The following is a 25972-nucleotide window of genomic DNA, read 5'->3' on the forward strand; positions in this document are numbered from 1 at the left end:
GTAGTATTCCAGTAATTTGGGAGTCTGTGGTGCATAATAAAGCTGCCCCTCCTATAGTGTGTGCTCATTCACAACTGGGGTCTAAAAGCACATTTTCGCCCAAGGGCTGGAGCAAATTTATCCACCCATTCGACATAAAATTACTGTATGCAGCCATAGTTGTACTTAATTAGTTATTACGCTCATATGAGTGAAATACTGCATAACATTTTAAGCTGATGATATGTTTTAACTGTCTAATCTGGTATCTTTGTTTTTGTGACGGCAGACATATAATAAGAACAAAGCCTCATTAATAGGACACACTTGAATTTGTCTCATTTTAAAAAAAGAAACAAATGAATCTCAGTAAATGTTTAATGTGGACAATATAGGTGTCATTTAGTTGTTTGTATGTTATACTTTAACACTCTATAAACCCGTGCGTAATAATTTTTATGTAATTAACACTTTATTAATCCTAATTAGTGTACAACTAGGGTAACAATTAACTAACCAGGGACTGTAATATAAGATGTTATAAAACAGTAAATGGTTCGTAAATGCATTTGAGGCAATAATTAATGTAATATTTCCACCTGAAATCTACTCAAGCACTATAAAACAACATGAAACTTACGTGCTTATGCAGGGGTGGATCTACAGCCGGGTAAGGGAGGGCAACTGCCTTTGAACACCCACCCCCCTTCACCCAGAACTTTTCTAGTTCTGCCCCAGTGCTTATGCAAAGTATCCCCATTTTTAATAAACTACTAGAAAAAAATTCGCATATTCACTTCACTGCTACAGCCTCATTCACTGCAGGTGCTTTCTGTAGCTTTTTGAAAACATCATGTGAAAAAGAACGTTTTCACATGACAGTCCTCAGTTAGCATGACAAGTAAAGGAGAAAGCATCTTCTCTCTAAAAACAACATGTCAGCTTAGGTTACCAACATTGCATCTAAACAAACCACAAGACTTCTGGAAGACCTGTGATTACCTTTGGACTGACAAGTGGAGGCCATCAGTCTGACAGCTAAAGTTTGGCTGAAACTGGGTCAATCAGCCGGACATTGATCCCAAGTACAGCAGCAAATCTACAACAGAATGGCTGAAAAAGACAAGATTCAAAGTGCCAAAGTGGCCCAGTCAAGGTGCAGACATCAACCCCACTGAAACGCTGTGGTGGGACCTTAAGATAATTTTGCATAAACAAAAGCCCACAAACCTCAAGGAGCTTAAGTGCTGCAAAGAAGAGTGAGGCAAAATTCCTCCACAACAATATGCCACACCGATAAACACATACAGGAAACAATTATATCAAGTCATTGCTGCTAAAAGTGGTTCTACAAGATACTGAGGTGTACTTAGTTTTTCACGGGACTGCAGAGAGTCCTGTGAAAACTTTCTTTTTCACGTGGCTGTATATGCCCTGTTCATGTCCTAATAGACAGAGGACATGTGCATGTGTCTCAGTTCACTATGATAGTGAGCCATTCTAAAAAAAAAAGAAAGAAAAGAAAAACAAGGTCTTGCTCTTGACGAGCACTAATGGATCCGAGCATCACTAATTTTATTATGTACACCATACAAAAAAGATCCCAGCTATAAAAGCAGGACAAATCTACATACTTATTTTTCATACTGACATTTTATTGATGTGAAGTATGTAAAGTATACCTCTGAAAACATTCTAAATGTAAACAAAAAACAGGAGTTTTGTTCAGGTGAGCTGCTGCTAAATGTTTTTCATTTATCCTATGTTTAAAAAATTTGTACAGTAATTTTTGGTAAGCCCATTTTGGCCACCAATCTGACAAAAATAAGCACGAGTGCTTGTAAATGATCAGCATTTTCAAGAATTTCTTGGAAAATAAGGAATTGAAACATGAAACTGAACAGAAGTGTGCGTCAGTAATGACGACAGCTCTTATAAGTTTCCATAAAAGTCTGTGTGAAACGACATGAGTGTGTGACAGTGCCCATGTATGAATATCACTGGATGATGTGACGGAAGGTTTGATTGTTAGCCTCCATCATTGGGTGGAAACAGAAAGCTGTTGTAGGATGTGACAGCTCCCCCCTCAGGACTGCATGGTCCACAGTGAAGCGACATGTTCACTTTGAGCTTAAGATTAATATGAAACTGTGATTATCTGATGAAACAAACGGTGATGAGCAAGCAGTAGTGGTAGTATGAACTCCCTGCCAGTTAAATCTTATTAATGATAGGATAGAAAGAGTTATTTGACGATTTGACGATTTGACTCGTAAAGAGGTTTCAGATTGTGATGTGACAGCATGTTTTGTGCTGAACGGCTGATAGAGAACATGTGATGACCTTACTAATTGGAGCGTAGCCATAAGTGCAATGTGTTTCAACATCTCAACCCACAGAGAATATTGTGGCACCACTGATTACAGACTGTAACACAGAAATGTGTCTATTTTTCTCTATAATTTTCGATTTAGACACACATGCCGGCTGTATTTATGTATGTAAACAGCCTGTTTCCCCCTCTGTAATTACATCAGACATTGTTGCAGCACATATTTACTTCCACTTCCATTCCCCAGAGCAAGCAAAGCAAGTTTGAAGCATAGTTGTGAAGTAAAGTTGTGACGATTGAACAGAGAATGTGTGTAGTTAGCCATCCATCACACATAAATGCATTTCATCTTAGTGTGGAAAATATGATGGGTTAAGGTCCTTTAATGTATTACACAGAAAAATAAAACATTATATGTTACATTTAACTGGTCTGACTACGTAATAACTCCATTAAAACCTTATGAGGACAAATTACGCCACTATTAATCATTTTTATTGTTTATTGTATGCTGTTAACTGAATGTATACCAATCAAGTACGTCTGTGAAGGTTCTCAGTTATCCAGGTCATCGTAGTCAAAGGAGCTTGCAAAGAAAAGCGTCTGGACTTCTTTAAGTTACTTGAAGACGTTTCCCCTCTCATCCGAGAAGCTTCTTCAGTTCTAAGGTCAAATGGTGGAGAGTCTCAGATATAAACCTAGTGGGAGTATCCCCCCACAGAGGGACAAAAGGACCCCCTGATGATCCTCTAATCGCCTGAGCCAAGGTGTGAAACTGGGTGTGGGTCCCAATCAGCCAGAGTTTCGGGTGTGTTCATTGTGAAACCTGGCCCCACCTTATCATGCGAATTCCTGAGGTCAGATGGCCCAGGATGTGAGTGGGTGTTAAGGCGTCTGGGAAGGGATCTCAAAACTGGATTATAGATGGCAGAGAGTTGGTGTTGTAAACCCCCGCCTCTGTTCAAAGATGGTCGCTCACAGTGCACATAGATGGCTTCTTTCACTCCTCTTTCAAACCATCTGTCCTCTCTCTCCAAAATGTGAACATTGGCATCCTCGAAAGAGTGTCCTTTATCCTTAAGATGCAGATGGACTGCTGAGTCTTGTCCTGTGGAGGTGGCTCTTCTGTGTTGTGCCATGCACTTGTGCAGTGGCTGTTTGGTCTCTCCAATGTAGAGGTCTGGGCATTCCTCGCTGCACTGTACAGCATACACCACATTGTTAAGTCTGTGTTTTGGCGTTTTGTCTTTCGGGTGAACCAGTTTTTGTCTGAGCGTGTTGCTGGGTCTGAAATGCACCGGGATGTCATGCTTGGAGAAAACTCTCCTAAGTTTTTCTGATACACCGGCTACATAGGGGATGACAATGTTGTTGCGTCTGTCCTCCTTCTGGACCCAATCAAGTACATTTAATTTGACCAGAGTCCATTAAAAGTAACATTTTACATTGTACTTATGAAACAAAATTACATGGAAACTGTACATGTAATTCAATTAGTTCAAGTTTTTTTTTAATTGCTGAATTTTTCTGAGTGTACCTTAACTTTTAAACTTGTGCTTTGCTTGAATTTCAACTTGGCTATGAGAATGCTCACTTTACAGAGCATGTGTTGCATACTTTGAACAACTGAATGTTGAACTGAATGTTTGTTGTGTTGCCGGAGAAGCTTTCATCAGGAAACAAACTAAAAGGAGGAGCAGCTGAGTTATGTCAGCTTGTGCTGTCCACACTGTGTATATGTACATGTGGGTGTGTACCGGGAAGCAGCTAATGAAAGGCATTGCAGCTGCACAGATTTATGATTGCATGTAGGTGTAGGCATAAGATTTTCATGGATCTACAGTGACACACTTCATAGTGTAGGGCTCAAAATCTGGCTTTTGCAAATCAAGCTTGATTTTATAAAAAGAAAATTCTGGCCTTGCACATTTTTTCTAGCTTTCCGTCTCTCTGTTTTTCCCCTTAACTGGAATAAAAAAAAAAAAAACCCGACAAGTCTGCAAATTAAAAGCAGAAGGAAGAAGCTGCCGACAGCCCGGAACCTTCATCTATGCAAGCTTCCACTGTGTGTTTGCGAGAGAGAAAAAATCAATCAATGATAAAATTAAATTTGCAACATTCGTAACTTTTCCGTCTATCCCCTGATGGGGGGAAGCTTGCGTTCCTGGTTCGCTCTGCAGTTAGGAGGAACAGCCCCAGTTTTGCTGAATGACCGCATTCAACTTTCAGAGCACTGACCAATAACTTTTCTTCCCTCTTTGACGCGTCAAACAGGCGCACCCACTGTGTAACCCCCTAACACTCTGCTCCGAGTTTAGTCTGGATGGAAAGAGTTGATGCAGACTAGTGGGAAGTTCAGAACAAGGCCCAGCATAACGGAGCTAAAAGGCTAAGACAGCGGGAGCTGTGACATTATCACCCGGGAGGAGCTGGTGTTTAGACCCAAACGCGGAGGGCTGCGCTTTTTGGTAAGCGATCCACCTTTAAATTCTAAAGGAAAAAACAAAATAAAAACCAAGTCTATGTCTCTTTCCTTTCCAGTGTGCCAATAGTGTGTATGTGGCACTAATTTTATTAGACACTGACGCTTCGTATTTGCAGGCTGGTTATTTCGTCCAGCTCATAAGTCGTAACGGTTTACTGGGATTGGTATTGAGATGCAGCAGGTTGGAGCTGTTTTGCAATCTGCTTTCAGTACTTCGAGTGCGTACTTTACTTAATCTTAATTCATACTGTCCGCTCGTTATTCTACTGTATTCTTCACTGAAATTAGTTTAGCATTGGTCTTCTAATTATGAAGGGTTGTACTTTTCTTCTTCTTAATGCAACTGATTTTACGCACAGCACTTTGCCCATATAATCACGGTCTTATTTTTTTAAAAAACATATTTCTTTTTAAATCAGTTACTCTAATACTGAATTTTTAAGTGTTCTTGCCATTATTTTCAATAAATTTACTAAAGGGCTACATCGAATACTCATATTTTTTCTAGTCCCAAAAAAGAAAAAATATGAGTATTTGCCTGTGCTTACTGATTCAGGGTTAATTTGCTGCCTTATTCTGACCTTGGTGATAATACTAAGTAGCTTATATGTGCATGTCCTTGATAAAGTTGAAACATGGAATCATGAATTGTTCCCAAAACAGTGTATGTCAAACAGTATTGTTGCATTTTGTTTACAGTGAGTTACAAAGGATTCTTTCTGCCTGACGGGTGAAGCGTCTCACTGTCCAGTTGTTGATTTAAATGATGTTGACATAATGTTCCATGCTTTCTCATGACACACCCAGATCTAACTTCAACATAGGAACTAATTGACCGGAAAGGAGAGACAAGGGAGTTATCTGGTTCTTCTATGATAACTTCCTGGCAAAGTCACAAAGAATTTGAGGTGAGAACATGTGTTGAAAGCTGAATGCTTTGCTTGCAGGTCAACTTACAGGAATTCATCCCATTCTGATTTTTTTCCCCTCACAGATATATTCAGCAGACAAGTTCCAGCCGTGCCATCCCTGCAGCCATGAATGATTCCATTGATGACTATAATTACACGTACAGTTACGACCTAGATTATGGCGACATTGACGATATTAGGGTTGAGCACAGTCAGACAGAACCTATGCACATTTTCTCTGTAGTTATCTACATAATCTCTTTCATGCTTGGTGTGATCGGCAATGGAGCTGTTATTTGGGTGATGGCATTTAAATGCAAAAAGAGAGTCAACAGCGTGTGGTTGCTCAATCTTGCCATAGCCGATTTTGTATTTGTGCTCTTCCTGCCGTTCTTCATTGATTACATTATGCGGGACTTCCACTGGGAGTTCGGTGTGGCTATGTGTAAGATTAACTCCTTTGTGTCCGTGATGAACATGTATGCCAGTGTGCTGTTTCTCACAGTGCTCAGTATAGATAGGTACGTTTCTGTCGTCCATCTTAACTGGTGTCAGAAGTATCGCACCGTAAACCGAGCTTGGTTCGCATGTGGTTGTATTTGGGGGCTAGCCGCCACCTTGAGCAGTCCCGCTCTAATCTTTCGTGACACGATGACCTTGGGCGACAAGGTGGTGTGCTTCAACAACTTCCACACACACGACCCTCATATAGCAGCCATGAGACACATCACGATAGTGATTATCCGCACCACTGTGGGCTTTCTTTTACCGCTGACTGCTATAAGCGTGACGGGTATACTTCTGATAGTGAAAATGAAACAATCTGGGAGTTCGGTTCAGTTGTCTAGCTTCTCCAAAACAGTCACTGCAGTAATCCTCGCCTTCTTTTTGTGCTGGACACCTTTTCACACTTTCAGCCTGATGGAGTTAACCATACATTCCTCACCTTACTTACACAATTTACTGAAAACTGGCTTTCCTCTCGCCACTAGCTTGGGCTTTTTTAACAGTTGTGTAAATCCCCTGCTGTACATGTTCCTGACTAAAAAAGTCCGCAATATCATCAAGCAAGCCTGTCTGGACATAACCAAGAATTCACTTAGAGAGTTCAGCCAGTCGATCTCTGTCACTGAGATCGAATCTGTGGCAGGAGTTTATGAGAATGGTGTTCACGGTGAGCACGTGGCATCATCAACAATCTGATTGTTACTATCCCCAGACTTGTGAAGCTCTCCATTTAAAAAAAGAAGAAGTGGTTAAGTATTACTTTAGCATAAATGTAGAGGGTTATTAGAGTTGTTAAGATTTTTCCTATGTTTTATTTGGGCAGAGTCATGCCAACTTCAACTGACAATTACTCTTCATGGATAATGGAAAATGGAACATAAACACAGATTCAATATCTTTCCATCTACTTTGCATAAACCTAGTTATCTGCAGAGAAACTGGCTAGATGAAATCAAAACCATTAAGCTGATCAACAGAAAATCTATCTGCAATTATTTTGGTTTCTAATCATTCAAATAAATTGCAAAACAAACATGCCAGGAAGTCCCTGCTTGAAGATTTTAATGGTCATGCACGAGTTACCGACTGGTAAAACGTCTGCGTGATGGTTGGACTGCTCCTTACAATAATCAAGTAATTTCAACATGCCTCCTTGGCCAGTGGAAAACGGTGATGGATGACTGCTATTAATATTTTACAACATAAATCATGAAATATTAGACCTTGCAACTATGACTACACATATTTATGTGACATTTAGCCACTTTGTATTTCAAACTTTTGAATCAAGCCATCTTGTAAGTACTGCTTTGGTTCTTATGGATGACAAAAATAGTCCTTTTTGACTGTAGTCTCCATTGCAACATAGCATTATTTTGGTTTTATATTGCCATATCAGCTGCTAGAATAATGTATTAATGTATCTTACGGATGTTTATGCTGGTTAAAAACTGTATGAACATGTTTATTCTAATATATTTTAAAGATATATATCTTAATAAATCTGTTCTTCTGAACCTGACTGTGCTTTAAGTGTCTTCTTTTATGTGATTTGATAAGAACTAAGAGAAGAATTTGATGTTTTATGTACACTCAGACAAGATTTCCTGCAGTCCTACAAAGTTTGCACGCCATCAACAAAGGTCCAGACATGCATTCACTATTCATTTCCCGAGGGTCTGCTTACAAATTCAGCCATTCCTGTTTTTTCTTCTTTCTTTTTTTTCCATTTAGGGTGAACCCTGATTTGTAAGTATTACATCACTGTCACCACCCTGACTGGAAGGATGCTGTTTTATATCTGTGGGAATATATGGACAGGAAGCTAACAATTCTTTCAATCTTTTCCAATCGATTTCACTTCAATTGCAGACGACCTTTGACCCCAAAGATACTTTCTTTTCTCTACATAAATGTGCTCATCCAGATGTGTGTATAATACTGAGACTAGACCTTAGGGGTTGGTTAGGGAGGGGAAAAATACTGTTATTGTCACTGAGCCACATCAGAGACAAACAGCTGTAGATAAGATGGATATCTGCTAAGGAGAGGTTTACATCACTTCGTACTGTTGTTGAATTTTTATACTATTATCTCAGACTCTGTTTAGTGGCCCTGCTGTTTGGATTACAGGATTACTTAATCCGTGACGCAGCACAATGGACGGTGCGCAATCTGCGGCGCAAGCGGTCTCCTGAGGACAGACATAGGCAAGGTAAGTAACCGGTCACAACAAAAATTTTTAAGAAATGATTCATTAGCATTAAATACAGTGACATTATTAGCTTGCGGTTGTTACGTTTACGTGTTTGTAGCGGACCGCGTGACGTCTGACTGAATGCAACAATCAGCTGCACATTAATTTAATTTAACGTCACAAAAATGTTAAAATAACGCCTCGCGCGGCATCACTGTCTAATAATACGAGGCTAAGTTTCACGAGCTAACACCGTTATTATTGTTAGCCTGGGAGACATTTAGCCAGCGCAAGGTTAACTGTAATTAGTGCCGCATTTCGAAACATTTCCAACATTTTCTGGGCTTCCAGAATATTAAGTGTTTAATTGCACATGTGAGGTTTCTTATAGTCTCTATTCGTGTTGTTTTCAAATGTGGCGCACCAGCTAGCTAGCTTACTTCTGTTTTTGTTTTGGAAGCTGCATGAGTGCTAATTTAGCAGAGGTTTATAGGTCAGACATCCGCATTACACATCTAAAAGCGTTGCGGTAACCTGTGAAGTCTTTCAGTGGAGCTAACAGTACACCTTACACCTGATGTCGTGTTTCTGCTTCTCCTCCAGCATGTTGCGTTTGCCTGTTGCGACCCGCAGTCTCTTTCCAGCAGCTATTAGCAAAGGAGGCACGGCTGTGACTCACAATGGTAAAACATTTTTAAATTCTTTTATTTTTATCAAGTTTAAGGACATCATTGTGTTTGTATCGCTTCATAGTTAAACTATTTGTCAGTCATCTCAAAGAACTAAACGTTTTAATGCTTGCCACCCTTGTTACTTTAGCCATTAATGGATTATAGGCTGGATTATAGAGCTCCCAGGTACCACATTTGGTGCCAGGCTGTTGTTGGCACAGTTTAACCAAATACTGTCATAATGAATTTGTTGTAGCACGAAATGATACATATATTAAATGATGCAATGTGTATATTACCAGTTCTTTAATGGGAATATTGTGCAGTAAAATGTTCTGTGTGTGCCCGAAGTTCGCCCTGCATCCACTGCAACAGCAGCAGCAGCAGCCAGTAACCTCCTGGAGGTGTTTGTGGATGGGAAGCCTGTTATGGTGGAGCCAGGAACAACTGTGTTGCAGGTAATGGCTAAACTTTAAGATATGCAATGCCGTGAAAACGTATTGCATATTTTTCACACTTACATGTTTCATATTGTCCAACAATTTTTAATAGACAAAGGTAACCTGAGTAAATAGAAAATGCAGTGGTTAATTGTCACTCACATTTATCAAGGGATTAAAGCTGTTAATTCATAAATTAACTGTGATTAACCACATGTTTTGGAAAACTGAGCTCACTTTCTTTAGCCATACCCAGGCCTGATGACTGTAAGACTTGTTTAGTCAAGGAATCACTTAAATAGACAAAGTACAGCAGGCTTAAGGATCTCAAAATGCAACACATCATACTACATCTCAATAAACAGCTGAGAAACAAAATCACTGACATCAGTCAGTCTGGAAAGTGTGACAAAGCCTTTCCCTCATATTACATTTGCCAAAAAATATCTTGATGATCCCCAAGATCATGCATCCTGTTACATCTGCTGTAAAAATAATAGCACTTTTTTAAAAAAAAAGAACATCACACTGGCATTTAGACATGGGAGTGGTAGTGTCCTGGTTTGGGGCTGCTTTGCTGTTTCACAATCTGGAAGACTTGCTGTCATTGATGGAAGCATGAATTCTGCTCTCTACCAGAACATTTTGAGGAGAATGTCCAGTCCTCACATTGTACCCTGAGGTTCATGCACACTTGTGTTATACAACAGGACAAACCTTCAATCCACTGTTGTGTGGCTGAAAAACAAAACAAAATGAAGTTTTTGAAATGGCCTAGTCAAAAGTCATGCTTTAAATCTGATAGAAATGCTTTGGCATGGCTTCCCTCCAACATGGCTGAATAAAAACAATTCTGCTAAGAAGAGTGGGCCAAAATTCCTCCACAGTGATGTGAGAGACTCATTGCTAGTTATTACAAATGCTTGCTGAGAAAGGTGACGTAACCGATAGAGGCCAGGTTGGTTTGGATAGCCTTTGCCCCTTGATAAATGAAACGATCAACTGGAGAATACATTTTCTATTTACTCGGGTCATCTTTGTCTAATATTAAAATTTGAAACATACAAGTGTGACAAATATGCAAAAAAAATCAGGAAAGTGGCAGATACTTTTTCACAGCACTGTACGAGTATTCAGTATAATCCTGCAGTTGTTTTCTGTCACAGGCGTGTGAGAAGGCAGGCATGCAGATTCCCCGCTTCTGCTACCACGAGCGCTTGTCAGTTGCTGGAAACTGCCGCATGTGTCTTGTGGAGATAGAAAAAGTTCCTAAGGTACTTTTTTTTTAATGATTCCTGCGTGCTACGTTTCAACTCTAGAAAGCCACAAATGTCTCTTTGTGTTTTGTTTCTCTGCCCAGTCTTGCAGAGATAAAAGTATGCCTACTTTAATTAACATGTCATCTTTTTTCATTATCTAGCCGGTGGCAGCTTGTGCTATGCCTGTCATGAAAGGCTGGAACATTTTAACCGATTCTGACAAGACACGGAGGGCCAGGTACCTTCAACCTGTTAATTAAACGTCACTTATCTGTTTTGTAAAGTTTAAAGTGAAATTTGGTCACTTTTATTTGTTGTTCTTTAACTTGGTTGGTTGGGATTCTCCCACATGAAAGTAATCTTTTACTTAAAAATTTCACAGAGAGGGGGTGATGGAGTTCCTACTGGCTAACCACCCATTAGATTGTCCTATTTGTGATCAAGGAGGTGAATGTGACCTACAGGTAAATTGTAGATGATCACCACCACTCTAGATCTGCTCATTATAGTCTTGATTGTGTGTAAAACAGATATTATGGGGTTTTGAATTTAGAAATTATTGATTAATTACTAAAACTGAGTGAAATCTCGTGTAAAGGATCAGTCCATGCAGTTTGGCAGCGACAGAAGCCGCTTCACAGAGGGCAAAAGAGCCGTGGAAGATAAAAACATTGGCCCCCTCATCAAAACTATTATGACTCGCTGCATTCAGTGCACTCGTTGTGTGCGGTGAGTCACGCTTTAATATTTAAACAAGTCGAGTTGCCGTGTTCATGTGAAATATTAAAATGCATATATTCTTTTCCTCTTTTAGCTTTGCCAGTGAGATTGCAGGCGTGGAAGAGCTGGGCACCACTGGCAGAGGCAACGATCTGCAGATTGGGACTTACGTGGAAAAGATGTTCATGTCGGAATTATCTGGGAATATTATTGATATATGCCCAGTGGGAGCCCTGACCTCTAAACCGTATGCTTTCACTGCCCGCCCATGGGAGACCAGGTTTTTAGATTATGCTCTACATCTTGTGTAGCTATTTAGGGTTTCAACTAATTATTTTGAGACTTATGTATTCTCTCTTTTTTTGTTGTTGTTGGTTGTTTTTGTTTTTTTTTGCAGGAAGACTGAATCGATTGACGTACTTGATGCTGTGGGTAGTAACATCGTGGTGAGCACTCGCGGCGGCGAGGTGATGAGGATTCTGCCTCGCCTTCATGAAGATATTAACGAGGAATGGATCTCAGACAAAACCAGGTTCATTTCAGATCACCCAAACTTCGCATCATAGACATAGACTTGTGCTTGGTGTTTACATTATTGCTGAACTGCTTTTTGCTCGAACTTGGCAGGTTTGCTTATGATGGGCTTAAGAGACAGAGGCTTACTCAGCCAATGGTGAAAAATGAGTCTGGGCAGTTGGTTCCCACATCCTGGGAAGACGCGCTGACTCGAGTTGCTGGAGCAGTACGAAATTCTTAATTGAATTACAGTAACTAAGCTCATCAAGACATTGGGTAGCAATTTAAAACACTGATTCAGAATACCGGATTACCATCCGTTTTTGTTTGACAGTTGCAAGGAGTTGAAGGAAAGGACATTGCTGCTGTTGCTGGAGGTTTGGTCGATGCGGAGGCTCTCATTTCCCTGAAAGACTTGCTGAACCATTTGAATAGTGACAACCTGTGCACTGAGGAGACGTTCCCCATGGCTGGAGCAGGGTAAAAAAAATACCAGAAATGAAAATTGAAGCCATTGATGCATACACGTCCAACTCTTTTACTAACTGACTTTTCTAGATCTGACCTGCGTTCAAACTATCTTCTGAACACTGGAATTGCTGGGATTGAAGAAGCTGACCTGCTACTTTTAGTTGGCACTAACCCACGGTATGAGGCTCCATTGTTTAATGCACGGGTCAGAAAAGGGTAAGTAAATCATGGCTGTTTAACAATGGGGAAACTGTAAATCTGACAACATAAGTCTGTTCTTCTGTGTAAACATTGGTGTCTCTGCTATAGCTGGCTGCACAATGAGTTACATGTGGCTCTGGTGGGAAAGGAGGTGGACCTTAGTTACACATATGAGCATCTTGGTGAATCAGCCAAGATCCTTGAAGAAATTGCTTCAGGAACTCACCCATTCTTCCAGGTAACACTGACCTTTCTTTTCTTTGAATGTCATCAATCGACTTGAATGTCTCGTACTAATTTTGTGTGTTTTATTCTCTGTTGCAGGTCTTGGCCAAAGCAAAGCATCCTGCTATTGTAGTTGGCAGCGGTTGCCTGCAGAGAGAGGATGGGGCTGCGATAATGGCTGCTGTGTCAACCATTGCCCAAAATGCTCGCGTCAGCAGTGGAGTGGAGGAAACCTGGAAGGTTCTCAATGTGCTTCACAGGTCAAATGCTTGGAAAAATTATTAGCAAAGTTTTAAATAACAATACCATGTTGAAAAGGAATGTTTACTGTATTGAGTGTAACCTTTGTCCTCATCTTATCAGGGTTGCCAGTCAAGTAGCTGCACTTGATCTGGGGTACAAGCCAGGAGTGGATGCTATCAGGAAGAACCCACCCAAAGTTCTGTTCCTACTTGGAGCTGATGCTGGCTCCATCACTCGCCAAGATCTCCCTAAGAATAGCTTGATAATTTATCAAGGTCAGCTTTTTGCAAAACCTTAAAATTCCGGGTCACTGTGGAGTCATGCAAACACCGGCACAGAAAAGCAAAAATTGAACCCATGACCTTTTCTCACTGTGTAGTTGTTTTTCTCACGACATAGTCTGCCATGCTCCCACAGTTCAAAGGCATGCATATCAGGTTACTCTGTGATTTAAAGTTTGCCCTTGCTGTGGATGTAAGCATAAATAGTTGTGGGTTTTTCTGTGTTAGTCTTGTGATAGACTGGCAAACTCTCCAGGGTGCACCTTGCTTCTCGCACCATGGCAGCTGGGATAAGCTCCAGCCCCACCACAACTCTGGATTGGATAAGGGTTAAGAAAACAGGTGGATGTATGAATAAAAAAAATGATCTTCTTTATATACAGGTGTGACAGAAAACTAAATTATTTAAAGACATTTAAATGGCTTAAGTGCCCAAATGGTATCTCTACAACATCCTTCACTCTTTATCTACCCCTCATATTTTTCATATGTTGCTAGAAAAATGGGAATTGGGTGAAAAAATGCATGGATATGCAGTATTTAAGGGAAACAATATGACCAACTTTATTCTTCCACATAACCTGAACTCTCTTAGGTAAGCTTTCTTGTAATTTCTTCAGGTATAGTTCAAGAATAGTTCTCCAGGCTTCTTGAAGGACATTAAAACCTCTTTTTTGGCTGTTGGCTGCCTTTTTGTTGTGTTCTCGGTCTAGCTGATCCCAGACTCCTTTAATATTGCTGAGGTCTGGGCTCCATCTGTTTTACAGATGGCTATAGACACTCACTGTTGTACCTCTCTCATAACCTCCTTCATACATATTGATGGCAGTTCGAACCAAAATTTCAAGTCATTGCTCCTTAAGGCCTGTTGGCACTTAGTTTCGGGGCAGTTCTTGTGTAATTTGACATACCTCAGCCTGTTCTTCCAGTTTCCCTTCCTTAAAAATGACAGTCAGCCTTCCACAGAGACCATTTCTGGTGAGGCTTGAATCAGAAGGCCTGGAGAACTGTTGCTCAATTCCACGTTAAAAATGACAAGAAAGTTTGTTTAACTAGAAGCAGTTCAAGACTTGCACAATCAAATGAGGGCACGTTTGGAAAAATAGTGGTAACCATTCCCTTAGGGACTTGAAGAATACATGTTGAGGAACAATAAGTTTGTTTTTACTTAATTCCAGTTTTCTATTTCGTAATGCCCAGGTCACCATGGCGATTTCAGTGCACCAATGGCTGATATCATCCTTCCCGGAGCTGCATACACTGAGAAATGTGGCACGTATGTGAACACTGAAGGTCGTGCCCAGCAGACCAAGGTGGCAGTGACTCCTCCAGGCGCAGCCAGAGAGGACTGGAAGATCATCAGAGTCGTATCTGAGGTGAACCAGAGCACAGCATAAACATGCAAGGCTCAGGGAAATAAAATGTGACTAAATGCTCTGTTGTTTTCATACGCTTTTAAGCTCGCTGGAGTGACTCTGCCGTATGACACTCTGGATGAAGTGCGTGGTAGGCTGGCAGAGGTTTCCCCAAATCTCGTGCGATATGATGACGTAGAGGAGGCCAACTATTTTAAGCAGGCTAATGAGCTATCTAAGGTCAGCTGTTATCTTCTTCTAGCATTTCTATTTTTAGGTGATCATAGAGGGGGAGGAAATGTAAAGCTGGATTTAAATGTTGGTTTGTACAGTTAATTTATCTCCGTTTATGTCACACTGTTCTGCATGATATCTGGCTTATCTATTGCAGGCAGTGAACCAGACTCTCCTTACTGAACCTTTAGTTCCTCCACAGCTTACTGTGAAGGACTTTTATATGACAGGTGGGTCACGAGTAATCCAGTTGAGCAGTGCATGTCTTTTTTTTTTTTTCTCTGACTAATGCAGGTCTAATCTTGTTTTCATTCCAAAGTGCTCTAAGTGTATCAAGTACATCAGTTAATTAGAACAATTTTTGTTTTCTTTTCATAGAGAGAAAATAATGTAGTAATACTAATGCCTGCCTTTCAAAGCATAAGGAGGGACACTTAGGCACTGTGTTCCTGCTGAAGTGATCAGTGAAGTTACAAGAATTTGATAAATACAAATAGATATTAGATAAAGCCAAACATTTCCTCATAACAGTGTTATTAATCCCAGATAAATGGAAAATATAAAGTTGAGCGAAAAGCTGCTCTATTTGTTGCTGTGCTAATATAGAGAGGATTTTAATCTGCAGTTAAAGATGGCAAAACTACTGAATGTATAGCCTAGGAAATGTAAACACAGATTTAAAAAAAAAAAAAATTATGGTTGTGTTTTCATGTAACATACATTCAAAATCAATGATGTATATTGAATATAGTGATTTGGTTTAATTAAGTTATTCATGTTGATACAGGAATATCCTTGAAATGTCCCTTTTTTATAGTTTTGAATTACTGACATTATCCTAGATTGAAATAAATACTCATTTTATTATTATTATCAATATTATTATTATTATGTATATGGTTAGAAGAAATGTAACCCTGCTGACAATTTTGATTTTTTTCAGAGCATTGCAATCGGGCTGTTGTTAATTTGCAAAAGGCATAAGGAGGAATTAAAGTCAGCAATTTACATTAATTTTCATTGCAGATAGAACATCTAAAGTAAATAAATAAATAACAATAGCCAATTTAACAAAATAAATAAATCAGTAGTAATGAGGAGCTGCTAGTAACTCTGTGTTCATGCAGTGAACACAGAGTTATTGTTTGAAAAAATTATAAATGTACTTTCTGTAATGTATAGTTGCCATTACAAGCTGTCTGCTTATAGCCAAGTTTATACAAAAATAATCTGCTGTGATTACAAATTTGTAATTTACAGCAGGTTTTAATTTTAGACACTTTTGTTTAAATATTTTTGATATTTTAGCATTAAAATTGTAAGTTATAATTCACTACATAATGTAGTAATGGTCTTTTTACCATTATACATGGTCTGTCAATGTGTGTGTGTGTGTGTGTGTGTGTATACGTGTTTGTGTGTAATATAAATTTTGGCCAGTAATTTGAGGGTACATTTAACAATTCAATCTTTACCCACAGATCCAATAAGCAGAGCCTCCCAAACCATGGCGAAGTGTGTGAAAGCCGTCACAGAGGGGGCACAAGCTGTGGATGAACCAGCCATATGCTAAAGCACAAATGGATAGCCATCCAGTTCCTAGACGATACACACAACTCCTTTATTTGCACATTCCTAGAAACGTATTTGCACTTGTTTTGACATAGATATTCTACTATAGAGTAAGTTTCATAATGTGAGCAAACATACCTGCAGAAATGTGTCTTAAGTGATGTAGGCTGAGTGAAAATGTCATCTTAGATCTGCCAAGTATTCAAAGATGCACACCTCACAGTTTTTTTTCCCTTTATCAGTGCTCACATTTTTGTAGGTGTGACCAAAGATTAAAAATCTTTATCTTTGTCTTTCTGTAAAACTGACAATATATTTTCCTAGACATATTTAAAATAAATAGTATTTAAAAAGTGTAGCTCTTTGTAAATGTGATATATATTAATAAACCAGTCACCTTTAGCAAGTCTAACCCTCCATTTAAGATTGTGACTTTTTGTTTAAAAGAAAAAAAATATGTGTTGATGCAGTAAATTCCACTTTTCCTGTGTGAAATGACTTCCACCTGAACTTTTCTATTCACCGGCTGTGGTATTTTTTATTGGCACGTGGTCCATCATTACTGAACAAGCCGGCAACAGTGAGGCAGCAGCGCTGATAACTCATTCATATGGAGGATGATAGTCGTGGTCCAGGTGGATTTCACACTAACAATTTGCTGGACACCCCTGATTTAGTCTGATTCCATGCAGCGGTTTTAAAAAGGGGGGCAAGTACACGGCACTGCCCTTCACACAAAGTGTTTCATAAAGAAATTAACGTGATAGTTGTGCACTGAAGGAGCTTTTAATAAAGTTGAATTTCCAATATGGTAGGAGAGGTTGTTGTTGTTGAGCGGACTGTTGTCATGTCCCCGCAGTGCCTGTAGTGGTGCTGTGAGGAGTCCGCTGTGGATCCAACAAAAATCCACAGCAGCCTACCTACTGCTTGTAATTTGCTCTGGATAGCCTGTATTTATATGCGTCCTTATTTCAAGATCAACCGAGCTCGGTGAAGATCGCCGTTACTAACCGATCTCCAATATCGATGCGCAAATAGCCTAGCTGATTCTATTAGACATTTCGGCCGTCTATCTGGAGCGAATACCATACAGAGCCCATACCAATTCAAGGTAAGCGAAATCGTATACAGCCCCGGCCTCGATTTCTAAGTGTACCGTTCTGCGCGGGCTTCAGTCGGCCAGTGGTTTTACTAGAGGCCGCTGTCCGATCGAAGCTAAAAGGCCTCTTATTCGTGACATATTTCATGTAAAAGCTTGTGATGTACCAAAATGAGTTGGTGCCTAAAGCAGATGTGGAAAATAAGGAGATGTTTACATTTTTAAGCGATGTGGCCTGCTAATTTCACATTATGTAAGGGTGGTTGTTATAATTCATATCGATTATTATGGAGGCCTTCGGGGACAGGCCATACGCCTCGTATGTATACCCTTTGTTTGAAAGTATTTGACCATAAATGTTTCATGTTTATAAAATGTAAAATCTCATTCCTAGGTGAGATTATTTATTAATAGTGTATTATATTTTTAACCTTTTTCTAAATAAATTAAACTGCAAATAAACCTTTATAGTATTGCCATTTGCTTATGTTTCCGTTTCCTGGTTAGCTACCGCCTACTAATTTGTGTTTTTAGCTTTGTAAGCTAACAAGCGAATATGCCTTTCCGTGTTTCGCCTTATTGATACTATATATTTTGGATTCAAGATGGCTAAAGTTACATTTTTTTTTAATTAGGCCAGAGGTAGTTGTTGTACTTGGATATATTTACTCTGTCGTAGTATAAAGTTTCACAGCTGTCTATCGGCTCCAAGCTAATGTAGCGAGCTAGCTCCCCGGTAACTAACATTACTTTCTGTTTGATGCCTGCCTGGTTCTCCTATACTAAAGTTGTTAATGTAACTTATGCTGACGTAAAGGACAGGTTTACAACATGTTAACGTGTGTTCAGTGAACACCTTAGCTGTAAGAGCTGTGCCACTATCAACACCAACTTAAAAACCCCTACAAAGTTTAAGGTAGTAGCTGAGCTATACGATAATTAAGGTATATGCTACGCTGTGTGTTTTGTTATGAAGAGTTCACTACACTGTTTTAAAAGAGCAGTCTATTTTTTTCTTGTCGAGTCAAAAAAGAAAGTATTTTTATAGTGAGTATATTTTTTTTAGCCAGTCTTGCCACAGTGCTAATGCACAGTCAGATAAATGTTTTGGAGCTTTTGACATTGTCGGACAAACCCACTGTTTTACTTCCATTGTATTATCTCGTAATAAATGAACAGTGGAGTAAAATCAAGTACTGTGTCCCACCTGTTTCTCAATGAGAGAGCTTGAAACCGAAAATTAAAGGGCCTAACAGGAATGTCCGGATGGAAATGGCTAACACTGTAATTTTCTCAACTATTTAAATTTGAGTTTATTAATCACAGCACACACTCATAGTAGTTTCATGATGAAGCAGATAATTTTTATTTGTTTCAATGTAACACTTAATAGTTACTGTTAAAACAATGCAGCTTTTTTGTGATTGATTACCTAATATTAGGAAAGTATTACCTGTTGTGGAAGATGTTGCTTTTGCTCTGCCTCTTAATCCCGCATGTGAATGCATTGTTACCTCCTCACTGTGCTTGTGATGTAATTACTGTTTTTTTTTCCTTTTCTTTATCCCATCAGCTGATGTTGTCAAGGACAAGAGTCACGTGATGTATGAAGGCAAACACATACACTTCTCAGAGATAGACAATAAGCCGTTGTGCTCGTACAGCCCAAAGCTCTGCAAACAGCGCAGACTCAATGGCTATGCTTTTTGTATCCGGCACGTTCTGGAGGATAAGACTGCTCCCTTCAAGCAATGCGAGTATGTGGCCAAGTACAACAGCCAGCGGTGTACCAACCCCATCCCCAAGTCTGAGGACCGCCGGTATGTATGATTGATTCTGCTTTGATTTACAGAGCCAATCAGTCATGGGTTTGCAGGGTGTACTGAGGATATGTCCCTGTTTTGCAGATACTGTAACAGCCACTTGCAGGTTCTCGGCTTTATCCCCAAAAAGGAGCGGAAAAAGAAACACGATGCTTTAGAGGAAATGCGCTCACGGGCTGCTCACCTGGAGTCAGTGGCTCTCAATATTACCGTGCCCTCTCTAGCTCTGAAAGCCCCAAATGGTCTAGATGAACTACCACCATCTCCCCCCTTAACACGCCTGTTACCCCTCCCTGACGGGGAAGGCCTGGACCCTTTTGCCTTTTATGAGGATGACACAGATGGTGAGGAGGTGGGCACTCCTCGGAAGAGTAACGCCATCAAGAAGAAAATACAGAGTCGCCTGGTGCTTAACCAGAAACTCTGCCATGACACAGACCTCTTCCAAACACCACCTGAGCACTTTAGTCCTTCCCCTGTCCCCCGCATCTACCCTTCCTCACCACTCAACAGTCATCTTCCACGGCAACAGCCAGGTCTTCTCCAGAAGCTCCAGCACTCCAACACGACTTCCTTCATCATCCCAGGACAGCAGCAGGGTTTATTATGCAATCCACCACCACCTCAGACGGTCAACTTTCTGCCTCCGGGGCTGCCCGTCAATGCAGCACCCAGTCCAGTGCAACATTCTGGGCCATCGCTCAGCAGGAAAATGCCTTTGACTGCTACTCACTTGCCTGCCACTTGCAAGGACAGTGGCAGCAACAATCAGCGGCATGTGGTCGTCATGCGTCCCACTGCCTTCTCACCTTCTGCCAGCTGCCTTGCCAGGTTGCAACATTTGGTGCAGCTCTGTGCCAAGAGACAACAGGAGCATGGAGACCTCTTTCCTCATCTAGGTGATCAAACTTTTTATAGTTTATGAAACATGTGGATTCTTATAATGACTGTGAAAGATTGTTTAAAGGTAGATGTAAGGAGATAGATGAGCTGCCCTAACACGGTCTCTTCCAGGATTGGACTGGTCGGAGGACAGTGCAGATGATGATGATGATGATGATGATGAAGAAGAAGACATGGCAGAGCGTTTTTCTCCTTTTCAGAGCTCATGGAGGCCGCAGAATGGGTTGGTACCTTAATCCTCAACCCCTGTTGTATAGCGTGTAACTTCTCATAATGATGATTGTCATTCGTTCCCCTTGTAGGCTGGAAGAGGACGACGGCTCCTCTCGGAGGACGCGACTGTTTAGGCTTTGCTCGTACCTCCAGGAGAAGTACAAGCACATGTGCAGACAGGAGAGGGCGCGTATCCGGCAGAAGAGATACCGCTATGCCTTCCGCAAAGCCTTGCTGCACGCTGCCAGTAAAAACCCCAGATGTGCAGGCCAGCTGATTCAGGAGTTGAGTGGTGCCTCTTGCAGCTCATCGAGGTATTCTGACAGCCATCGCTTTTGTTTAAGTCAAGCTATGTTTGACAGTTTTGTTAGTAGGCCCTACCTCGGTTAAACCAGTCACGAACCTTATTTATTTCAACTTTAGGAATGTAACTTTCAATGAACCCGACATAAAAAAATGTTGGTTTGTCAGTGTTTGCTTATTCCTGGATGTGTTTGTGTCTGCAGTGTGGCTCCACCAACGCAGCAGAGCACAGACACGGGGACCTGCACTGGCAGCACAAAGGGCCAGCCCTGCCACAACAGAGCTCTGCCCTTCACTCGACACTGCTTTCAGCGTATCCTTTGCACCGCCGCTCTTATGCACAGCTGGTCACTACATGTGTAAGCGCATTTGATAAATCTCAGTTGTACATGCTATTTTAAAATCACACACTGTGATATATATAAAGTTTGCACCTGTGCTGGAGTATGTTGTTCACATGGTCTCTGTTGAGTGCATTGCAGGGTTTTTTTTTTTCCTTAACTGTTCTCTGTAGACATTCTGTTGAATCGTTCCCAGCAGCTCTTTGCAAGTTGCACAGCCAAATTTGCAGATGGTCAGCAGTGCTCCATCCCCGTGTTTGATATCACGCACCAGACACCCCTCTGCGAAGAGCATGCCAAAAAGATGGTGAGTTCAGTGTTTAAGGGTAAACACTGTTGGAATTGTGGGATCAATCAAAAACTTCCATTGCCGCAAAGATTGGGGGGTCTCAATCTGATTTGCTTTATCTGTTCTTTTCCTTCTGCACAGGATAACTTCCTGCGTGGGGACGGAAACCGACGGGTGCAGCACCAGCAGCAGCAACAGCGAAAGCCACGTAAAAAGACCAAACCACCGGCGCTCACCAAAAAGCATAAGAAGAAGAGGAGGAGAGGCCCGCGGAGGCCTCAAAAACCTATCCCTCCAGCGTTGCCGCAGGGGAACCTGGGAATGCCTTTAACGAGCCTAGCAATGCCCTCACAGGCCAGCATCAGGTGTGCCACAGCTGCGTCTCTCTGCTGCTGTTAGAAATTTAATGGTGTAGGATATTCAGAGTGAAAGACAAGCTCACATGTCACACATGTCTGGACAGCCTCTTCACTACAATAGCATGTTGAATTCTTTTCCTCTAACCTTTGTTGCAGGAGCCCTTCAACTCCAGATCTAAGTACAGATGAGCTTCCTGATGATATCACCAATGACATAGCAGACATTCCAAATGACCTTGAGCTAAACCAGGAAGATTTCTCAGACGTGTTACCCAGACTACCTGATGACCTGCAGGACTTTGACTTGTTTGAAGGTTGTCTTGCAGCTCAATTTTGTGCACAGCTGTTTATTTCATGTGTGTGATTCCTCATAGTCTGTGATTTTTATAACATTGCAAATGTTTGTGCAGGTAAAAACGGAGAGCTACTGCCCACCACAGAGGAGGCTGAAGAGTTGGTACGTGCACTGCAGGCTATGGGGTCCTACACAGACTCATTGGTGTGCCTAACCTCCATGGGAGACCTGGCCCCTACAGAAGGAGTGGACCACAGAGCCATGACCGTATTTCCTGGTCCAGTCCAACCAGGGGGCATGGGAGACCTGCTGAACAGCCGCATCCCTCCCGAGAACTTCACCAGCCTTGAGCTGGAGGACAATCTACTGCAGTCTACTGGAGATCACTTTCCCCCTTCACCTCCAACTCAGCCCACTAATCAGAGCCAAGCGCCGTGCTCCAATCTGACCTCATCCTCTTCTACAGTGGCCCCCTCCACCACGTCCCTGCTCACTCAGACCTCCTTAACAGAGCGGACGTTTTCTAGGACGCACACATCCCACGTTCTCGCCAAGTCGGACGCACCCACATCATCACCCCAAGGCAGCCACTACAGCAGCGAGCATGTGCCATCCCCATACAGTGACCACATATCTTCTCCCCACACCAGCTCTTTCCAGACAGACACCCCTCTTCTCCTGGAAGTCCCTCTGAGCGGGGTGCCAGGACCGCCACGGTCCACTTGGAACAACCTCGCTCTCCCCCTCACGGACCCCACACAGTTTGGCAGTCTCATCGGATCAGAAAGTCATCTCATATCCACCTCCCTGTCCACTCCACCCGCCACCACCCACTCTGTGACGCTGCAGCCCATGGCTGCTCTCTCGGCGATGCCCCAGAGCGGCTTGACTGGCCTAACGACTCCTCCCGCCCCCTCATCCTCGCTCCCATCTTCGTCACGCGATCTTTTGACCTCCGCACAGCCCAAGCAACAGCTCCCTCAGTTCAGCGCGGCCTTTGGCCATCAGTTGGCCTCCCACAGTGGCATCCCAAAAGACGTGCAGCCCAGCCACAGCTCCACGGCGCCCCCTGCTGGCTTCTCTATAGTTAGTGCCACCGCTGCAAGTGCCAACAGCGCCACGCCACCCTTCACGCAAAGTAAATGAGAGCAGGCGGCACGCAGCTACTGCACGACGGTCTGTGGAATCACAGTCACTTAAAATCCAGTTGACTGAGTCGTTAACCACCCCGTTCATCTGCTACATGTGTGCAATGTGGTAATAGTGCACTATTGATAATGAATTTGCACAGCCTCAGATTTTACTCTATTTTTGTTCGTTCCTTCTGTAGCCAGACGGTGTCTGAGATTTTAAGTCAGTGTGAGTCCACGTGTTCGATGCCTTGTGGTTTCGTCAGCAGGGTGGGATGGTGGGGTGGGGGGTTACAGTCAGATTTTGTGATGAAATAAACGGGTGAAAATCGGTAGAAGGACCTAAGCAGAGATTATCTGTGTCACAGTGCTCAGAATTCCTAGAAGCCTCAGTCAGTGGTCAGTTAAGTTTGCTTTGCCAGTTCAAGTCCTGTCTTAAAACGATCAGCTGTACCCTGCCTTGCTCAAACGGCCATTGCATTTTTTTCTTCGTTTTTGTTACCCACCTGTTTCATACACTGCTTCTGTCACCCTCTGAAGAACAAGAGATTTTTGTGATCCATTACGTTTCAAGCTATTTAACTGTCATCATGATATAGAATCTTACGGAGTCAATTTCAGTCATATGAATTTACCAAAATACTTTTAAACAGCTGTTTTTATATTGTGTATAGTGTATATGTGCTCATTTATTGGTTTGCTCAGACGTCAAAAATCTCTGACCTCACCATTGGTTGTGGGACTCTTGAGTGGCCTAGTAGACACTTGAAGTTGAATAAATCTAGTATCTTAAAGCAATAAATACATGAACATAACTCTGGCATCGTGAGGTATTTCGCTGGTTTCATTACATGTAGCTTCACTCGATGAATCCAGGCTGGATCAGGAAGATATTTTGGCCTCTAACAGTTTCCCCGCAGAGCCTTTAGAGGCGAGCGATCAGGTCAGGCCAACTTCTCTCTGAGTGGATTTTTTTAAGGCTGATTAAATTAGCTTCAGTGTTACAGCGACGATGGTAATGGCACAATCCAGGGACTTTTAAGTGTCTACTCTCAAAGGTGCTCTCTGGTCCACACGTACAATGGTATTTAGTGGCTTGCATGTCTCATATAACAAAAGTTCAGTTTCAGGGCTCGCACTAATACGACAGGCCAGGCTACCCGGAGGAGGCTTACGCAGTGAATTGGTGTTGGAAATTTTTACCCATCAGCTAGATGTAACACAATTGGTGTATTTTGCACGTCTGAAGTAAAGCACTGTCTCTTTTACTCAGTTATAAAGCATTTTTTAAAGACATATGATGAAAAGCTGGTGTCTGAAAAACAAAAAAAACAGCAAAAAAAAAAAAAGAGTGCTCTTCCACGCAAGAGCCTCCACCCCCACCCCGACAGCAGTACAACCATGGCTTTTGATAAGTAATATATTAGACATTTGAGAGATTATCAGACATTGTTGAGTATTAGGTATATAGAATAGCAGTCTCTATCTTGGGGTTTGTTGGTGAATTATTGAGTAGCAATGGATTGAAATTGTTCTTTGCAATGTGTTCAGTGGAACCTGTGTCTGTGTAGAATGAGTCTCTTGCTTTTAATGGCTATCAAAATGATTGTTAAGTCTTTGTTGGAGGGATCAATGTTTGTTTGTATGCTGTCTTTCTTTTTTTTTTTCCAATTCTGATGGAGAATATTTTTTATTTTTGATAGCTATTAAACTTCCAGGAAGAAGTCTTGAGATTGCATGGGGCTGCAACCCTTTCTGTGTGAGAGCGTAATAGTAATAATAATATCACGATTAGACGATGATCACTGGCTTCTTGGTGGTAAGAAACATTGGATTTATATGCATCAGATGGTGGAGAAGAACAGATCAGCGTACTTTTTCAACCTAGATTTGCACAGGAGTGGATGAGACCGGTGGTGTTTCATATGTCCCATGTCTGTCTTGCCTTTTTTTTTTTTGCCCTGCTTGGATGCTCATTACACAAACAGCCGCCACCATTAGCCGCTCTGAGCCTGTGCCAGACCATCGTTTCCAGCTGTGAGAAGGCCCAGTTCTGCCTCGCCCCTTCCAAAGAGAGAACACAGTCTCAAAGTGTAAACCTGTAGCTCCACCGGGGACGGCTGGGCTTCTCAGAGACCGCGGTGTCGTCAGTAACGCAAACAGCGCCCCCTAGAAGTCAATAGGAAGAATCAGGTTTGGGTGAAAGTGTGTTTGAAAATAAGCGAGACAATACTGCTGTATCCTGCATAGCATGAGATTAGTCGCTGGACCGGTTCACTCTCCCCGACAACCACGTAGAACAAAATTTACAGGGCTCGTAGGCACATGTAACTGCTTGAATTCAGAGATGGCTGACAAATTCCTATACTCATTGAATGTACTGTATTACTGTTTTTAAAGATAGGATGAGCTAATCTAGTCACCTTTTGTTATTGGTCCTTGTTTAATTTGTCTAAGGTATTTTTTGTATACAAAGGTTTACATTTTTATGTATATTTTTCTTGTGTACAAATTATGTAATATGTGTACAAACACTGTATGTAATATCTGTATATAGTGTGAGAAATTTGATCTTTTGTTTTTGGATGTATAAATAAAACTTGCTGTGAGGTATTTGA

At 41.5% G+C, this 25972-nt stretch overlaps 3 protein-coding genes across 4 annotated transcripts; all 3 read left to right on the forward strand.

Moving 5' to 3' along the window:
* The first annotated feature begins 4538 nt into the window (after positions 1-4538).
* cmklr2 (chemerin chemokine-like receptor 2) lies at positions 4539-7736 on the forward strand. Its single transcript, XM_084954570.1, has 3 exons — positions 4539-4779; positions 5604-5704; positions 5791-7736. The coding sequence occupies exon 3, from the start codon at positions 5834-5836 to the stop codon at positions 6908-6910; it is 1077 nt and encodes a 358-aa protein (XP_084810696.1). The 5' UTR covers positions 4539-4779; positions 5604-5704; positions 5791-5833; the 3' UTR covers positions 6911-7736.
* Positions 7737-7982: 246 nt separating this feature from the next.
* Positions 7983-17011, forward strand: LOC146370660 (NADH-ubiquinone oxidoreductase 75 kDa subunit, mitochondrial-like). Its single transcript, XM_084954567.1, has 19 exons — positions 7983-8429; positions 9015-9094; positions 9434-9540; positions 10689-10796; positions 10943-11019; positions 11164-11245; positions 11380-11510; positions 11596-11781; positions 11899-12033; positions 12129-12243; positions 12352-12497; positions 12576-12704; positions 12798-12927; positions 13014-13174; positions 13278-13432; positions 14639-14814; positions 14899-15033; positions 15185-15257; positions 16509-17011. The coding sequence occupies exons 2-19, from the start codon at positions 9016-9018 to the stop codon at positions 16598-16600; spliced, it is 2217 nt and encodes a 738-aa protein (XP_084810693.1). The 5' UTR covers positions 7983-8429; position 9015; the 3' UTR covers positions 16601-17011.
* Positions 17012-17118: 107 nt separating this feature from the next.
* ino80da (INO80 complex subunit Da) lies at positions 17119-25972 on the forward strand. 2 transcript variants are annotated; one of them, XM_084954566.1, is made up of 10 exons: positions 17119-18434; positions 19272-19518; positions 19606-20420; positions 20536-20647; positions 20727-20951; positions 21144-21253; positions 21455-21588; positions 21712-21935; positions 22086-22243; positions 22340-25972. In XM_084954566.1, the coding sequence occupies exons 2-10, from the start codon at positions 19301-19303 to the stop codon at positions 23368-23370; spliced, it is 3027 nt and encodes a 1008-aa protein (XP_084810692.1). In that variant the 5' UTR covers positions 17119-18434; positions 19272-19300; the 3' UTR covers positions 23371-25972. The 2 variants fall into 2 exon arrangements, with proteins under 2 accessions (XP_084810692.1, XP_084810691.1); XM_084954565.1 differs by having other exon boundaries at positions 17119-17710.

This window comes from Perissodus microlepis, chromosome 16, assembly GCF_051167445.1.
Source record: "Perissodus microlepis isolate ML-2025 ecotype Zambia chromosome 16, ASM5116744v1, whole genome shotgun sequence".
Lineage (NCBI taxonomy): Eukaryota > Metazoa > Chordata > Actinopteri > Cichliformes > Cichlidae > Perissodus > Perissodus microlepis.

What these genes read in the sequence shown, in the direction of transcription:
- ino80da (XM_084954566.1), top strand. Translation starts at nt 19,301, where the DNA reads ATGTATGAAGGCAAACACATACACTTCTCAGAGATAGACAATAAGCCG. An exon ending in CCCAAGTCTGAGGACCGCCG is followed by an intron (nt 19,519 to 19,605) that starts GTATGTATGATT and finishes CCTGTTTTGCAG; the next exon opens with ATACTGTAACAGCCACTTGC. An exon ending in AGACCTCTTTCCTCATCTAG is followed by an intron (nt 20,421 to 20,535) that starts GTGATCAAACTT and finishes GGTCTCTTCCAG; the next exon opens with GATTGGACTGGTCGGAGGAC.
- cmklr2 (XM_084954570.1), top strand. Translation starts at nt 5,834, where the DNA reads ATGAATGATTCCATTGATGACTATAATTACACGTACAGTTACGACCTA.
- LOC146370660 (XM_084954567.1), top strand. Translation starts at nt 9,016, where the DNA reads ATGTTGCGTTTGCCTGTTGCGACCCGCAGTCTCTTTCCAGCAGCTATT. An exon ending in GACAAGACACGGAGGGCCAG is followed by an intron (nt 11,020 to 11,163) that starts GTACCTTCAACC and finishes AAAATTTCACAG; the next exon opens with AGAGGGGGTGATGGAGTTCC. An exon ending in GTTCTCAATGTGCTTCACAG is followed by an intron (nt 13,175 to 13,277) that starts GTCAAATGCTTG and finishes TCATCTTATCAG; the next exon opens with GGTTGCCAGTCAAGTAGCTG.